This window comes from Pseudonaja textilis, chromosome 5 (assembly GCF_049901715.1).
Source record: "Pseudonaja textilis isolate UNSWEBS1 chromosome 5, rPseTex1.2, whole genome shotgun sequence".
Classification (NCBI taxonomy): Eukaryota; Metazoa; Chordata; class Lepidosauria; order Squamata; family Elapidae; genus Pseudonaja; species Pseudonaja textilis.
This window is the reverse complement of record NC_141994.1, coordinates 16,527,135-16,545,382: the sequence shown is the minus strand read 5'-3', so window position 1 is coordinate 16,545,382 and position 18,248 is coordinate 16,527,135. Positions and strand designations below refer to the sequence as shown.

Genomic DNA, 18,248 nt, shown 5'->3' with positions numbered 1-18,248 from the left:
ATCAATGGGAAAGCCAGCAGGGTATTGATCCCACCCCCCAACTGCATTTTAGCCCACCTATGGTCATTCTATTTCTCTATTTAGGTAGGCAAGTATCTTTCAAACACTGACTGAATGGTTGTCGCATTTCCATTAATGGAGTGGGTTTTTTTTATTATAAGTCTTAGCCCTATATCTTTCCTAATTACATCAGAAATTAACCCTACACAGGCTAGCATTCAGACCTCCCTCCAGAATTCTTCACCTAAGGGACGACTATGTTTCCCACCACTTCTGAATTCACGAGCCTCAAGAAAAGTTCCGTTCTGTACTTATTAAAGCAAAACCAATAAACCAATTAAAAACTCTTCGCTTCCCATACTTGTAGAAATCAGCTGTTCTTTCATCTGACAAATATGCTTCCCGAGGCTACTACAGTTTAGCTTATTTTGGCTGATCCTGGAAAAACTACGAAGGACTGGAGGGGAACCAGTCAAGGAAATATCCCAGAATAAGGCAATGGCACCTTCCTTATTATTATTGCCAAGGAAGCTACATGGGGATGTCCAGGTGGTTATAAGGGACCCAACTCACCTTGAGTGAATTTTTGATGAAGCTAGCTAATATTTGGAACGTGATGCAGTAGTTTCATGTAATTCATGACACAGGTTATATGATTAGTCTTTACATCGGAGGTTTATATGTCAGATCAAAACTGACTGTATCAAGTAGATCTGAACCAGGCTACAAATTCTACTTCCTTCAACCACCAACCATTTTTCCTGAAGGTAATCATGCTGAAAGTTAAAATATCTAGAGAGATTTCTGCTCAGAAAGACTGCTATAAAGCAGTCTTCCTGGGGTACATCCTAGTATACTGTATATGACTTAATGATCCAGCTTAATTATTTCAGATTAATGATCCAGAATTCAGCCAAATCCAAACTGAATGTACTTATTTGTATTTATTTTATTTATTAACAAGGCTTATTAACTGCTTCAGTCTGCTGATTTTGAGCAGCAAAGAATTTCCCAAATACATAATTTGGTACTAAAAACAAAGAAGTATATAATGACATTAAAAATTAACGCACCACAGTGGCATATATGAAACCGGGAATTACATTCAGTGCAATAAAAACCAGTTCCTCATCTCCAGGGTGATTCTTAAGTAATATTTTAATGAAAAGTCTGCTGCCTGATGGAAAGAGTAGCCCATTTCAGCCTTTAATATGATTGTTGAGATATTTTTCCCATTGATCTGATTTGGAAGAACCTGGTAGAATTGAGTTATGGGGAGGATGAAATAAATATTCTGGTTCCATAGCCATTAACACGAATTAGCATAAGTAATAAAAACTGTTATTGAATAGGAGGGAGTGATATCTTCTCAGCAGAAAATATCTCCTTTTAGGAAGAAAAAAGGATATTGGGGACAGAGCTGTGCTAAAATGCCTTTCTGGCATGTTCACTTCCTACATGCAGAGCAACACACTTTTAAAATAAAATTTAAAAGTTTAGTGATGCAATTCCACGTGGAAAATATTCTGGTATCACTTTGCTACCTCATTAGAATGAATCTCCTTGATGACCTGCCCTTGCCACACTTGATACAATTTTCCAGGGGTGGGATTCAACTGGTGTGTTCTGTTCCCAGCTGAAGTTTCCAAAAGCAAACACAGATAAACTCCAAAACTGAAACGTTCACTGCTTTATTCCACAAATAACCCTATTCGTAGATAACAGATGGCTTGCAACCAATTAGTCCAATAAATCAAAGTCTGTAATCATCACACTAACTCCTTCGAACTTTTTGCAAAGGCAAAAGCCGTTCAAAACCAGGCTTATGTATTTCCTAGAGGAAGGGGCCATCAATTAGCATTCTTACTCCTGAGTCACCTTCCTGATTGCTGCCGGTGAACCACAACACGGTGTTACTACGCGTGTGTGTAAAAACCATCAGCTGAGCTGCCCAGACAGCTGACAAGCGCTGTGCGCAGGTGTGCAGCATTTGAAAAGCCACTTTTTTTCCTGCTTCAACCTCATCTGTGCTGTGCAAAGCAGCTGAGGTTGAAAAAGCAGGAAATAAAGGACAGGTAAGAGCCTGGGTGGGCAGGTGGGCCAAATAGCAGCAAACACAAAACAGGTTCGGTGTCTGCTGCTCTTTAGAGCTACTGGTTATATAGAGGCGGGCAGAACCGGTAGCATCTCACCCTTGCAATTTTCTTACACCCTGCTCCTACCATGAAAATACAGGTAGTCCTTGGCTTGCAACAGTTCATTTAGTGACCGTTCAAACTTACAATGGCACTGAACAAAGTGACTGGCTTGTGACCATTTTTCACACTTTATGAGCATTGCAGCTTCGCCATGATCATGTGATCAACATTTAAATGCTTGGCAACTGACTCAAACTTACGATGGCTGCAGTGTCCTGGGGTCACTTGATCCCCTTTTGCAACCTTCTGACAAGCAAAGTCAAGGGGGAAGCCAGATTCACTTAACAACCGTGTTCCTAATTTAATAACTGGCAGTGATTCACTTAACAATTGTGGCAAGAAAGGTCGTAAAACGGGGCAAAACTCACAACAAATTTCTCCCTTAGCAATATGAGCTCAGTTGTGGTCATAAGTCAAGGACTACCTTCGGACACAGCAACGGTCATAAATATAACCAGTTGCCATCACCCTCATGCCTTTTTTTCTTAATGCTAAACATTATTTTTCATTAGCTTCCACTTGGTATGAGGTTCAGTTGGAGGTTGACAAAAGCACTGTCTACTATACTATATCAGATACTTTATCTGTGCAAAGTGGTCAAATTAGATTGCGTATTTATTAGAGTTGTGATGTCGTAGTGTTTTTGAATTCATTTTAGTCTTAATTACTTCCAAAGTCTTTCTAGTATATTTGCACTTTTAACGTGTATTTAATTTTCAAGTAAGGTGTGAAGTCACTGAAGGAAGCTAGACAGAGAAGCGTCTTTCTAACATTATAGGGAACCATACAATGATTGAATACTAGCCAAGGCTCAAAAATCTTTTGAGTCTTGAAAATAAGAGAACTATAAAATGAGCGTTCAATCTAGCTTGACTTAATTAAAGGATCGGTTGGGAGATCTTGGATTTCCAGCCAGGAAAAGACAGTGCAAGTGTCATGCCCCTGTCGGAGTCTGAATCCGAGGAGGACGACGAACAGCTGACAGGGAGTGGGAGTGTGGCTTCATTGGCTGTGGAGGAAACTGGGGAAAAGCTGGGCAGAACAGGGGAGAGGTAGAACGAGGGAGAGGGAGTTCAGAGGAAGACCCAGGCCCATCCCCTCTTCATCCTAGGTCATACAGATAGGAATAGAGAAGAGAGCAACATGGGTTGCATGGCTTACAGGGGAGGAAAGGGCCCTGATTCCCTTCATTAGTCACAACTGGGAATGAGAATTTAAAAGAGATGCAAGCTGAGTGCGGCGTCTGCTGGGAACAAACGTGAGTTTATCTTGTGTTGACTTTGAGTATCTACGTTCCTGGCATCCTCCCAACCGTGTTGAATTACTGCCGTTCCTTCACATCTGGAATTCCTTCTCTTGCCCTGCTGGACTAATTACCTCATCTTGCCTTGATTGGACTTATAGTTACAGTTTTTGTTGGCTACGTTTTGGACTTGATTCTCTGCAGCCAAAGGCTGTTCCTGGGAGAGTTTTTCTCCAGCCAGAAGGTAACCAGGACATTGGGGGCAAAGTTGGAGCTAATAAAGGGACTCCTACTGATTATCTGACTGGGTTGCTTTTGTGCCATGCCCCGGGGCATCACAGCAAATCTTCGATCAGCTGTTGGGTTGCTATGGCCGTTTTGGCCCAGATACTTACAGGATAGTTATTGTAAAGATAAAATGAAATATACTTTCTCTTAAGAAAAATGGGATATACATTTAACCTGTACATTTTTTCATAATTCCTAAAGCAATCTTCATCAGTCTGGTGTTCTATAAGTCATGCCTAACAAACCATTGGCATTGATGCCACTGGCTTGGAATTATGGGCGTTGTAATCCAACGAATGGGACCTTTTATTTTCTGCTACTACAGACCTGACATTGTAGAGTACCCTGCAATGTTGGGGGACTTAGCTATAGTATCTCTAAGTTGTGGTTCTGAATCTTCATTCAATTCTCCTAATTCCTAAAAGTTTCCTACTGCTGAACTTGGAACCTTTCCACATAAGATAAGAACTTGCAAGGAATTGGTTGTGCTCTTCAAGAGGCAGAATCAGCCAACAACTTTCTTCCTCAGCAGTGGGGCAGACACTGGAAGAGGATCGGAATGGTGATACTGCTACTAATATTTTTTAGCATTTTGAAGCATACATTTCTAAATTTAAAAGAATAATCCATGGGGAAAATCCATTTATGTGTAGGGACTGATTTTGCAAATACTGTATTTACTTCAGAAGAATATGACCTTGAATTGAAAGGGAACATCCCCTGAAAAAGACTAGGTAGAACCTAATCTTCCTTTTTTTTTTTTTTGGTATATTTTCAGTGCATTTAACATGACAGTCCCATTTTAAAGGGAAAACCCCAAACTTCCTTTTAAATAAATACAGAGAAAATACAATACTTCAATAAATATATCTAACTCAATAACCTGGGTGACTGTCTAAGAGCATGAGAGTGACCCTATTGGATCCAGGCGGAAAATTCTTAATCCAACATATTTTATTTTTGCAATATCAAATCAGGTGCTTTGGTGGGCTTGCATGCAAGAGATGGATGCATTCCCTGTCTTCAGGGATTTGTCCTCTTACAATTGGGATTTGGAAGCCAAGTGCCCCCAAAATGGAAGTAATACTAGGAACTCAGTTCATTTAGTGACCCTTCAAAGTTACAATGGCACTGAAAAAATGATTTATGACCATTTTTCACAGACTTTTGTGGCATCCCCATGGTCATGTGATTTGCCAGCTTGACAACTGGCTCATATTTATAACAGTTGCTAGGACCCACACTGTTTATACTCTACATAAATGACTTTTGCTATCAACTTATAAGCAACTGTGTCCTCTTCATGTATGACGTAAAACTATTCAACACCACCAACAGTGTCTGAATGGTCAAACAATTGAGAACTCCAAATCTTGACCAACAAATGCTCTGTCCTACACATTGGTAAAAAAAATAAGTACACCATATACAAGCTAGGCGGATAAGACCTTGTTGACGACCCTCACTCTGTCAAGGACCTTGGAGTACTCATATCGAATGACTTAAGCACCAGAGCTCACTATAACAGCATTGCCAAAAAGGCATTAAGAGTTGTAAATCTAATCTTACAAAGCTTCTCCTCTGGTAATATTGAATTGCTAACTAGGGCATACAAAATCTTTGCTAGACCAAAACTCGAATATAGCTCATCTGTCTGGAATCCGCACTGTATTCCAGACATTAATACAATTGAGCAAGTCCAGAAGTATTTCACGAGAAGAGTACTACACTCCTCTGCTCTCAACAGAATACCCTATATCACCAGGCTTGAAATTTTGGGCTTGGATAACCTAGAACTACACCGCCTACAGTTGGACTTAAGCTTGGTACACAAAATTATCTGCTACAATGTCCTATCACCTTCATCCACAACAGTACAAGAGCACCCAACAGATACAAACTCAATATAAACTGCTCCAAAGTTGATTGCAGAAAATACAACTTCAGCAACAGAGTGGTCAATGCCTGGAATGTACTGCCTGACTCTGTTGTTACATCCTCTAACCCCCCCCCATTCCTTTAACCTTAAACTATCCACTATTGACCTCACCCCATTCCTAAGGGGTTTGTAAGGGGCGTGCATAAGTGCACCATTGTGCCTACTGTCCCTGTCCTATTGTCCCCATTTATTCGTACTTATTTCCTGTATTTTTACTCATGTTTATACTTGTAACTATTGTAAGCGATTGACAAATAAAATAAATAAATAAATAAAAATAAACACTAGGAGTTCTTCATTTCATTTAGTGACCCTTCGAAGTTACAATGGCACTGAAAAAATGACTTGTGACCATTTTTCACACTTGTGACTTTTGTGGCATCCCCATGGTCATGTGATTCATCAGCTTGACAACGGGTTCATATTTATGGTTGCAGTGTCCCAAAAGGTCATGTGATCATCTTTTGCAATCTTCTCAGTGGAGAAACCCAGATCCCCTTAACAGCCGTGTTACAAATTTAACAACCGCAGTGAGTCACTTAGCAACCGTGGCAAGAGAAGTCGTAAAATGGGGCAAAACTCACTCAACCAATTTCTCACTTAGCAACATAAATTCTGGTCTCAATTGTCATAGGTCGAGACCTATACCTATATTTAAAATATTAAAAATTAAAACTAATGCATTTGTTGCTGGTTTTGCATCTGACCATTGTTTGATAGGATTTTAAACATGTATTACTTTAGGCTGGCAAGTAAGACCCCTGAGAGGGTCTTAGGGTCAGCATTCCAGCAAACCTCCATTCCAATCAGTAACTCCAAGACAAACATATCTCAAAAGTACCTTTATTAGAATAGCACCTGGCACATCTGTGGAATCCCAAATCTAAAAGTTTTCGGGCTTCCCAGAATTTCCCAAACTACAAATCCATCCCCCCTCGGCCATCATCCCATCATATGGCCCGATCACGATCCGTCCAAAAGTAAGATCCTTATTTCATCCTACGCCATACTCAATGACCTTGAACTAACAGAAGAATTTTATTTTGTCCAGTTAGAGCTACTCAGTTGAAATCACCCCCCCTCCCACTTTCTCAGGCTATGTGGCAGTGTGGAATATGGCTTCCAAAGCGGACACTTAGAGGACTCCCCAAAACAGCAGGCGAGTGCATATGCCCGGCATTGCCACATGCACGAACAGTAGGCAAGCATGTGTGCACACGCTCCATTTGTGCGAACGGCGGGCATGTGTGGTGCCGCTTGCACAAATGGAGCTGTATGTGTGTGTGTTGCCGGCCACTCACGCCAAACGATCCGCTCTCCCCCACCCCCCCAAATTTCTGGTCTGCCAATCCAGAAAGGTTGGGGAACTGTGTGCTAGGCCAGTCTTTAAGACACACTGCTTCAGTCCAACCCTGTGCAGAAGGTCAGCATTTCAGCCTCCCCTATCTATGGCCATCCAGGATCCAGCTAAACTTCTTCCCTGCAGAAGAGTCCGCCATTTCCCAAAAGACTCTGTTAATTGTTGGATTTAGACAGCAGGTACAGTATAATAGTGAAGGTATCAGACTACAAACTGGGAGTTGTAGTCCTGAGTTCTAGTCCTGCCTTAGGCACAAAGCCATCTGGATAATCTTGAGCCAGTGACTTTCTCTCAGCCCCTAGGAAGGAGGCAATTATATAGCAAACTATTTCCGAAAAGCATTGCCAAGAAACTCCAGACAGTCTCCGAGAATCAAACGCGATTGAAAGGAAGAAATAAAAAGTAGTGATTTGTTGGTTGGAGGGAGGGATTCAAATAATTTAACAACCAGTTCTCTGCCCTAATAATTTCTTCCAACAACCAGTTCACTAAATTGCTCCGAAAGTTAACAGCCTGTTCTCCCGAACTGGTGTGAACTGGCTGAATCCCACCACTGGTTGGAGGGTTCTCCCAGCCTTTTTTCCAAAGACCTCCCCCCTTCCACATTTTAGCCATATATCATGGCTTCACAGAGCCCAAACTGTTGTCTACCAACCAGCTCTTTTAAACTAGTTGACAGAATATTCACTTTCCAGAGTTCCAGAGCAGTTGAAAGAGGGAACAGTGTGGGGATAAATCAGATCTGGTAGTCAGAAGGTAAGACTTGTTCGAAATAAAGATTTCAAGAGGCCAGATAAACTCCAATTACTGGAGAAAGAAGCTTTTGGAGAACCTTTTCCTAAGAGGCATCCTTACTATCCATGTGATATAATTTGAAAGAGTACTGTAATCCTCTTTATGTGTGTGTACACACACACAGGCCCCATAGGAAGTTTAACCAAGGCTCAGGTTTGCTCCTTGGCTTGTCTAGACCCAACAGGTATACTGCATACCTTTATTGTCAGCCATCTTGAGATGAGTCTCCCTCAGCCACGGAATTGCTTTTATATGCATGTCATAGAATGGAAGATATATGCTACCTATATACCAAGAGAGCTTTGGGCAATATATGGAATTAAAATCCCAATAAAATATAAAGCTCTAAAACACATAAAAGGCAAACAGAAGATGCATAGATGGTGCAGTTAAGTAACCCAGTTCAGACTTCAAATGCTGAGGCAAATAAGAACAATTTCAGTGGGTGCCAAAATTGTAGCAAAGTCTGTGCTGTCTTGGTTTCCGGGAGGAAAGGTATTCCAAAGAGTTGTGTATCACAACAAAAATCATCATCTCCTGGCTCATGTCAAAGGACTTAAAGCAATGTGTCTCAACTTCAGCATGGGCAGCAAAGATACGTTATAATACAACAACATTGTTGTTTCCATCCGATAAGTGACATGGTATACGTGGTTCCTGAAAATTTTGTACCCAGATCTATACATTGAAAGTGTCCAAGTCCCTTCAGTGTAAAGCCTTTCTCTTTCCCAGGATTTAGTACAAATAACATCACATATAGGATTAGATTGCAGGTCTCTAAAAAGCTGCACACAACAGGCACCATATAAATACTACACACAGAGTAATCGAAAGCACACATATTGCTGGAGAGAAATTCTCGGAGGATGGGCTCCAGACAAGTCTAAAAGTTCAGAAGACTAAACCTTTGGTCCCGTATAGGATTAGATTCATGGGCGTTCACATACTATATGTGTATGAAGATTTTATTTAGTGCTTGAAATGGGCCACAACAGTTGTGTTCCTACCAAGTCTTCTTTTTTTATTTCCAAATTCAGCAGGTTTCCCCGCATGTACGATTATGTAAGTGAGAATTGTGTAGTAAGCTTGTTTTATTTTTTTGACTGTCTCTGGGAATTTTCTAAACATTTGGTCAAGTTCCTTCCTTTCTATTATTCCCTCCTTTAAATCTCCTACGTGGATAGGCCTTACCATGGATCCAAGTAAGTAAGTAACAAAGTTTGTTATGATCTTAAACCAGCATAAATCATGAATCTTTCCCCATCTTTTCCTCACCCAGCTTGGAGAAAGGCTGAGTGAAATTACATTTGCAGAGTTTAATTACCCAGAATTTTCCTTAGCTCAAAAGGTGGAAATGTTTTAAGGCAAATAATAACCTTGCTTCCTAGTTTAAATAAAGGTGTGTGCCCCTTATTCTTGACCTCTTCTCCTTTTCCCTGGCATTTCCTGATATACCTTCAACAAAATTGCATGGTGCACAGAATCCAAGCTGGCCTTGGTGATGCTATTGGGGGCAGGATTCCTGCATGATCCTTGAGAGGCGCTGGATCCTTTTGAAATTACTCTCTTTTATACATTCTAACCAGGCAGAAAGAGAGCAGACTCGATTTGCTTGCCGGGACCTATCCAATCAAGAGGTTTTGGCCCGCATACAGGAAGTAGTGGGTGCCCGCTTTCAAGCCATTGAACAGGAGTTTAAAAACGCAGATAGCACAAAGACAAACCTGGTGTCTAAAGAGGTCTTCAGAGATATCTGTAACCGCCGTTTCTTGCTTCTAACTGATGAACAGGTGAGCCAAGTGAGAATTTATTTCTTTAGGAATCGTTCCCTCTCTCTCTCCCAGACAGAAAATATTTCCACCCAGGAAATATGATATGGCCATGCCAAGTGATTCCTTTATTTGGTCCAAAGTATAAATAATGCATTAGGTCACCAATCCTTCGTCCCCTCTCTCAGTGCCTAGGAGAATCGCTTTTATGCAACCGAATACAGAAGCGATGAGTGGAAATGGTACAACATAGATTCTTTCATATTCAAAAAAAAAAGTTATCTTACTTAAAACTGATAGCCAGTTTAAGCATATGTGTGTAAAAATACGACTCTTTTTATATACATTTTTATTAACACTTTTCCAAAGGACCTAAAAACCAACACAATCTTTATTATTATTATTATCATTATTGTACAAATGCACAAATGTACTGAAAGAAAAAAATAAATAGAAGAAAGCTTCCAATTTCCTTTGAGGCAAATGTAAGCACAGTTACAAAATTATCTCTTACTCTATGGTTACACCAAAAGGTCACTCTTTTCTATTATTCAGATTTTTATTTATAATCCTGGAAATCTCAGGTCAGGCCCTTCTGGCCCTTCCTCCCTGGTTTTATGAGCAAAACTGATTCTTGATTCTTGATCTTATTGTTGTAAGAAGAACCTGACCCAGAGAAGGTGGATCTCACGTGGGCCTATTATCAGTCATTGTTCTGAGCTTTTGGTCCCCTGATTCCAAGGGGGTTGAGATGCTGTTACTTTTGCAGGATCTCTGGCCTAGGAATGAGCCAATGAAAGAATCACAACTGGTACTAAGATGTGCCAGAAATATAATCCACTTCAAGCCCAGTGGAGGCTGACAGGAAGGAGGCAAGAGCAGACAATGGATAGAAGGTCTTCAGGAAGCCTTCTTTGTTAATAGACCTCCTGTTCAGAAAGCAGCCCTTTTTCGCTTCATGTTAATGAATCCTGGCACCCTGTATGAAAATTATAACTGGAACTCAATTAAATAGAGGTCAACTAGTCTTAAATATACCAAGAACTCAAAAAGTCTGAAACTGATTGAGGCCAAGTCCCCAGTTCGTCCACTTTTGTTGACACTTCTTCAGAACTACCTTCTGCTGGATATGTGTGAAGTTTTCCACTTCATCTTGTCTGTTACACTGTTGATAGATTTCCCAGGCTGGCAACCTTCAACTGATAGTTAACCCGGAACTCAAAGCAATGATAATATTCAGTTGATGCTTGAAAAAACAACAACATTTTGAAGTCCTCTAAGTAGCGCAGTGTGCTTTGCTTTGTATAATTTATAATATGGTAGACATGTGTCCAATGGGGGAAAGTTAAAAGGAAATTCAAAATGTACTTGTGGTCTTTGATGTTTTCCTGCAACTTGCCACATGCAAATCAAAGCCTTAGAGGTGATGAAGTTTTCTCTAAGGTCTAATTCTGTGGCATGTCAGGAAGTTGAGCAAAGTGTGTGTATGTGTGTAGACGGGAGCATGCATGTACATTAAAGAAAAACAAAAAATTAACTTGCCTGTTCAAACTCCAGAACAAATCATTAACCCTTCGTGGAATGTAAACCGTATGAGAAATAACAAGCCATTGAAATTGGCACTGAATTTCTATGTGTGCATATCCATGGTGATGACTTAATACCTTGATCCTAGGCTTTCCTGCACTGATCCAGCATTTCACTTGTTCAGACAGTCAATCCAAGAACCAAAACAAAGGAACAACCAAACTTTTTATTCCATTTCTGGATCCAACCCAAGCACTGTTTTTCCCTCTTTCTCTTTCCCAAAGGGACTTAAAGAGGAATCCTATTAGGGTAGACCAGTAAAAGATGAAAGGATTTTCTGCAGACACATACTGTCTCACTTCCAGAATGTAAAATTAAGCAGCAAGAACAAAACTGGCCTTCAGTCTTAACAGTTTTGCTCAGTTTTTTTGTCTGATATCACAGAGGATCAAGTCTCAAAAGCAGCAAGGCGGCATCCCAGGACAAACATTGAGGTAGCAGGAAGATGCAGTCGAGAAGCTGAGCAGATTAGGAACTGGGAAAACAGGAAATGGCAGCATGGCCAGGCTGAATTCGTTATTCCAGCAGTCTTATATTCGTTGTAGATAGCCCGGTTACTTGGCCAGAAAGATTGCTTAAGAACAAAGCTTAACTCTGAGGTGAAGTTTAGCTTGCAACTGTATGTCCTGTCTCTTGAAGCCTTCAAGGTTGGGATCTTGGACATTTCAACCACTGAGCTAATTCACCAACTGAGTCCCCAGGCAAGCTCCTATCTTCTCTTGGAGGCCCTTTATTTATAGATCCTTGGAGGGGCTTTCTTCTTTCTTGAGTTAAAAAACAAACAAACCCCAAGAAGCAACAAAGATATGGTGTGTTTTCCCCTCCTCATCTGTCATACTTTCATTAGATATTCCCACTCCCTCAGAATTTTAGGCCTCATCTGCAGACCATCTTGCTATTTCTTTGTAAAGGGCATATCCTTGCAACAGGACCTCCATTTTGTTGCCAACCTGCTGCTGAGACAGGTTGAAACTGGATCCAAGTGGGAAAACAAAGCTTTGTATCAGGGGTGAGATGCTACCGGTTCGGCCCCAGTTCTGCTGAGCTGCTAGCACCGAAGATCAGCTGAGGCTGGACCGGTTCTCTCAGGCGATCTGCTGTTGGGCCAGCCCACCTGGGCTCCCATACTGACCTTCATGTCCCGCTTTTGAAGCACAGCTGCTTTGCGCGGCACAGCAGAGTGCCGCACGTCAGCTGTGGGAGACACAGAGAGCGTGCAGGATGGCAGGAAGTGAGTAGGACAGCCTCTGCGCGTGCATAAAGCATGCGTTTGGTGCGTGTGTGCGTGCAAAGTGTGTGAGCAGGCACAAAGCATGCCCACCAAGCCATCCCCACCGAACCAGTGGTAAACTACTTTGAAATCCACCACTGTTTGTATTTGAAAATACAATGCAACCTTTTGAATGAAAATTCTGATTTACCCTTAAGGGAGTCAGCAACTGGTAGAGTTGCCACTGGCCTGCTGTAGGACCATTCCCTGTCCATCTGAACTCAGGGCTTTTCTTTTTTTTTACTCCATCCCATTTTTTAAGGCTGTGCCTCCTATGGAGCATCCTCTCCAAACGTCAAGATGGCAGGTGCAACTACACAATTGGTGCAAATAGAAAGAGGACAGGACCCACATACACCATCTTGCCATCTTTTACCAAATTTCACGGACACCCCTTAACTGAAGATGAATTTCCTTCAACACAGAGAAGTTTTCTACCACCTCAGATGGTTGGGGGAACCTTGTTTTGTTGGCCTATATTATCTGCTTGAGAAATTAATTTTTGCTTCACTCCTCTACTATCATGTGCCAAATGCCTGACTTCATATATGCTAATAGATCTATTTCTGTGTGCCTAGTTCGAAAATCTCTGGAACACAGTACCTCTTGACCTGAGTGGGAGATTGAAATATATTGGCTTTTTGAGGAATTTCAGCTCTGAAGGAGGAGGAATGTCTGATACGGCCAATGTTGAGAATCCCACCAAACCACCCTTGGTTGCTGAACCTGAATCGCGGGTTCCTTTAAGACCCAAAACAGCAACCCAACCTCAATCTCCAAAGAAGGTGAGTATGTCATGTCCTTCTTCTGATCTGGAAACGAGACTAAAGCATTTGCTTTCTTTGGCAGTTTGGATGCCCTCCAAGAGCCGTGGTGGCACAGTGGTTAGAATGCAGTATTGTAGGTTAATTCTGCTGACCACCAGCAGTCCAATTCTCACTGTCTCAAGGTTGACTCAGCCTTCTATCCTTCTGAGGTCAGTAAAATGAGGACCCAGATTGTCGGAGGCAGTGTGCTGACTCTGTAAACTGCTTAGAGAGGGCTATAAAGCATTGTGAAGTGGTATATAAGTCTAAGTGCTATTGCTATCTTCCTTTCTTGAGGTTTTAAGGTATGATTCCATTTTCTTTTCACAATTGAGAAGGCAGCTAGCAAAGACATGAGAGATTTTAGGTCAGAACTTCAGAAATAGTGAAGTCACATCTCCTTTGAGTAGAGTTCGATTCCCAGTGATTTCTCGGACACAGCCATCTAATTTTCTTGGTAACCACATGAGTCCAGATTTATTCTGACATTTCCTGGTTTTTTTTTTTAACTTATTTACTATCCAATTTACCCAGCAGTCCAGGTTCCTGTTCCAAGTTCTCTCATCCAAATATTTGCCAACTCCAGCAGAAGTGATATTCAGGAGGTTCTGACTGGTTCTGGAGAGCCAGTAGCAGAAATTTTGAGTGATTCAGAGAACCAGCAAATACCGCCTCTGACTGGAGATTTTACAATATCCTTCTGCTGCCACGCCCACCAAGCCATGCCTACAGAACCAGTCATAAAAAATTTGAATCCCACCACTGAACTCCAGGTTTATTAGCACTCCAAAAAATAACTTTACAACTGGTCCTCATATTTATGACTGTTCCGTTGCTCCCACAGTCACATGATTGTCATTTGCATGGTTCACCACCACATCTGAGAAGCAGAGTTAATGGCAGAAAAATTGCAAGTCATGGTCATGTGACGTCTCACTTAATGACTGCCACAATTCACTCAACAGTGGAAGTGGTGTCATAACACTGTTGCAGTCATGTGAGGCTTCACATAACAACTGTGTTGCCTAGCATTGGAGTGCCAGTCCTAATTATGATGGTTAAGTGAGGTCTATCTGTAATCATTGTGATTTTCAAATAAAAAGAAAATTTCCAATCACTATCCTCAATTTTATTACACCACAGATTTAGAAAGCAGTTACATTTCATCCCCTTGAACTCTGAATGGCAAGCTGAGAACTTTGTCCTCTCTTTAGGGCCCAGGTGCCAGCAGACCTTACACAGCAGGTGTTCCCTCTCCACCTATTCTGAATTGCCAGCCAATTGAAAGTAAAATTCGGAAAAATGTTCAACACTGTTGGAAAGAAATCCTGAAAGAATGCAGAGAGAAGGATGTGGAGCGCTCAGGAGAAATCTCAGTAGAAGATATTTTAGGTTGGTTGTCTTTTTAAATTATCTCCTTCAGCTTTTAGAATTTGAAAGTGGAAGCCAAATGTGGCTGCTTTGCTTGTAGGCAGGTAACAGGATAACAGAATTGGAAGGGACCTTATAGGTCATCTAGTCCAACCTCCCTGCCCAGGAGACCCTACACTATTTCTGACAGATGGCAGTCCGATCTCTTCTTGAAAGCTTCCAGTGACGAAGCTCTCACAACTTCTGAAGGCAACTTCTGTTCCATTGGTTGATTGTTCTCACAGTCAGAAAGTTTCTCCTTATTTCCAGGTTAAATCTCTCCTTGTTCAGTTTCCATCCATTATTCCTTGTCTGGCCTCCAGGTGCCTTGGAAAATAGCTTGACCCCTTCCTCCTCTCTGTGACAGCCCCACAAATATTGGAAGACTTGCTATCCTGTCTCCCCCGGTTCTTCTCTTCCCTAGACTAGCCATGCCAGTTCTTGCAACCGTTCTTCATATGTTTTGGTCTCCAGTCCCCTAATCATCTTGGTTATTCTTTTCTGCACTCTTTCTAGAGTCTCAACATCTTTTTTAATAGTGTGGTGACCAAAACTGGATGCAGTGTTCCAGGTATGGTCTTGCTAAGGCTTTATAGTGGTGGTCTTGGACATTCTCACCAAAAGGCTGCTATCAGGGGCACCCACACATTGGGGTCAAAAAAATCAAGATGGCAGCCATGATGTTGCCTTGCACATTAAAAAAAAATTGCATTAGGCTGCTCCCCACTCACCAGTGTTTATCCCAGTCTATTTCCTTTTACCTAGGCATCTAGGCACCAGCCACACCCCACTGTTTGTTTCCAAAAATGCATGCGTCCATGTGGGACAATAAGCAGCCTTGGAAATAAGCAAAGTTCTTTAATTATCTTTTAATTAAAAGTGTTTTAATTAAAATTAGATGTGGCATGGAGATTAATGGGCACCAAAGGAGTGGTGTGTTGGTTCTTCTCATAATTCTGAAGCCTCCTGAGTTCTTTGATTGATCAATTATTCCACTTAGGAGCAGGCTTGGAATTTTAATAGAGATATATTACTCTTTTTGCTACTGTCAATCTTCCTATCACGCTGCTCACTGAATCCTACCCACAGAAACAAAAGGAAAAAAAGATTTTTTAAAAATCGCTATCATTTTGAGTGCATCAGGTGTAGTCTAATTTTTAAATTATCCCCAATTTCCCAGTGGTTGATAATCCTGATTCTTTTTAGCCTAGTTTATCTTTTCTCCATGTGGTTGTCTTTTCATGTGAAATCAAACCAATACAATCTCCAGGGATAAGAAAGACACATAGCTACCAGCATCAGGCCCAGATTGACCTCTATCAGTCTGTCTCTGGAAAGTATATTCAATATGTGAGCACCAAACCAGTTCCTCTTGACCATATCAAACAAAAATGATTGGATTTTTTTCCCCAAGTAGCTTCCATGTTCTTTTTCATCCACATAACTGCAAATAGCACAATTCATGCATACAAATAAGCTTTAGTGCACCGATTTGTAGTTAGGTGTCCCTTCATAATTCCTGGAATATTTCCATCAACGTCTGCAAGGAGTGGACAAAGTCAGGATGGCAACTGAGGTACTGAGTTCAAAGCTCCACTTTTTATGTGCATTACATACACAGAGAGAAGTCGGGGAGAGGGAGGGAGAGACCGTTGACTGCAAAACTGTGGCTTTTTTTATCATGCCCTACAGACATAACCAGTTCAGGAAGTTACCTGCCAATTATCTAATGCAGAGAGTCCAAATTAAGGATGTATTTAGGTGATACGGTTGATTAATATTCTAATTCTCAAGACCAGTGCTTCTCAACTTTGGCAACTTTTAAGATGTATGACCTCAACTCGCAGGAATCTTGGGAGTTGAACCCCACACATCTTAAAGCTGCTAAGGTGGACATACAACGCTCGAGAGGATTGTCCAATTCAGCTGAGTGTATTTCAACACAGGACATGTGAATTGTGTATTTCAACACATTTCAGCACAAGAGATCCAATCTATCACTTCCAGGTGCAGGTTTGAATCCGTTCAGTTGGTTTTATCTTGCGACCTTGGTCCCTACAGGTATAATGGAGAAATTTCATTTGAATTTAACCAAAGAAGAAATTCAGCAGCTGATAACAAAATATGATTTTAAGAGTGTAGGCAAGTTTGCATACTGTGACTTCCTTCAAAGCTGTGTGCTGCTGTTTAAACAACAGGAAGTGCCTCCCCTGCAGAGACTTCTGATCCAAAACTCACGAGTCCAGGTAAAGCACCCCATGGTGAAAGGGGGAACTTCTATGCTAAAAGGGGTGTGTGGGATGCTTGTTTTCCCCAGTTACACATCTTTCATCTCCCTAAGTAGTACAGCTGTTCGCACCAACCCAGACCCAATCCTGATTGCAATTTAAGAAAGATATCCACAGGAGAATTATAACTGCAAAACTGAAATGGACCCATGTAGGCAACTAACCCATATATGCACACAAATGTCATATGCATGAAGATGCAATGACCTGCAGTTTACAAATACCCCTGCCATTCAATAAAATGTGTTAGTTGGAAGAAACAGTCCACCACCCATCCTCAAATTGCTACGTGTGGAGAAACGCTGATCTATCCAATGAAAGCGGATCAATCACTGACTTTTTGTCATGCTCCTCTCGGCATTTGACTCAGAGGAGGAAGCCGAACAGCTGACAGGGAGTGGGATTGTGGCTCCGTTGGCTGTGGAAGAAACTGGGAAAGGGCAAAATCCAGCTGAGCAGAGCAGGGGAGAGGAAATTCAGAGAAAGACCCAGGCTCACCCCCTCTTCATCCTAGGGCATGCAGGGAGGAGCAGAGAAGGGAGTTGCACGGCTTATGGGGGAGGAAAGGGCCCTGATTCCCTTCATTAGCTGCAGCTGGGAACACAGTGTTTAAAAAGGGAAGCTGCGCACAGCAAGCTGTTGGGAGCAAATGTGAGTTTATCTTGTATCGTCGAGGCTTATCTGTGTTCCTGGCATCTTCCCAACTCTGTGAGTTTTGCCATGCTTTCAAGTCTGAAATTCCTGCTCCTGCCTTGCCAAACTAATTACTTGCTTGGTTTGTTTGGATTTTAAGTTACAGTTTGTGTGTACCTTATTTTGGACTGAATTTCAAAGGCTGTTTCTGGGAGAGTTTTTCTCCAGCTGAAGGTAACCTGGACATTGGGGGCAAACTTGGAGATAATAAAAGGACTCTTATTGCGTATCTGACTGTGTTGCCTTTGTGTCACACCCTGGGTCATCACACTTTTCCACATCTCTGCCAGAATATTCCTGGACCTCAGTCCCCTACCTTTCTCAATGCAATGATGAGGATTCAACCCCAGATCCTGCACTGCTGGCGGCCAATGAGGCGGACCTTTAAGTTCTATGATGAAAATGGGACCGGCCTTCTCAGCATCCAAGATTTCCGACAGGTAGTGTGTTTATTGCTACAGCTTCCTCTGTGCAGAGTTGACGACTTCACAGGCATATCCATGAAGTTACGTGGGAATTCTATGGAATGGTATTCCTTTTCTTCTGCAGCTGTTTTGCCCAGACTAGTCTACTACCCTGGCATTCACTGGTGTCTCCCTTGC

The 18,248-nt window shown here is 41.7% G+C and overlaps 1 protein-coding gene across 2 annotated transcripts in view; it reads left to right on the top strand.

The window, feature by feature from the left end:
* Positions 1–18,248, top strand: part of EFCAB6 (EF-hand calcium binding domain 6) — a 121,583-nt gene that overhangs the window by 95,215 nt on the left and 8,120 nt on the right. Inside the window, exons 26-30 of one of the 2 annotated variants that reach the window (XM_087934183.1) lie at positions 9,410–9,613; positions 13,028–13,234; positions 14,470–14,647; positions 16,727–16,911; positions 17,937–18,086. In XM_087934183.1, coding sequence (XP_087790309.1) covers positions 9,410–9,613; positions 13,028–13,234; positions 14,470–14,647; positions 16,727–16,911; positions 17,937–18,086 — 924 coding nt within the window. The remainder of the gene's footprint in view (positions 1–9,409; positions 9,614–13,027; positions 13,235–14,469; positions 14,648–16,726; positions 16,912–17,936; positions 18,087–18,248) is intronic. The other variant, XM_087934184.1, reaches the window with a different exon arrangement.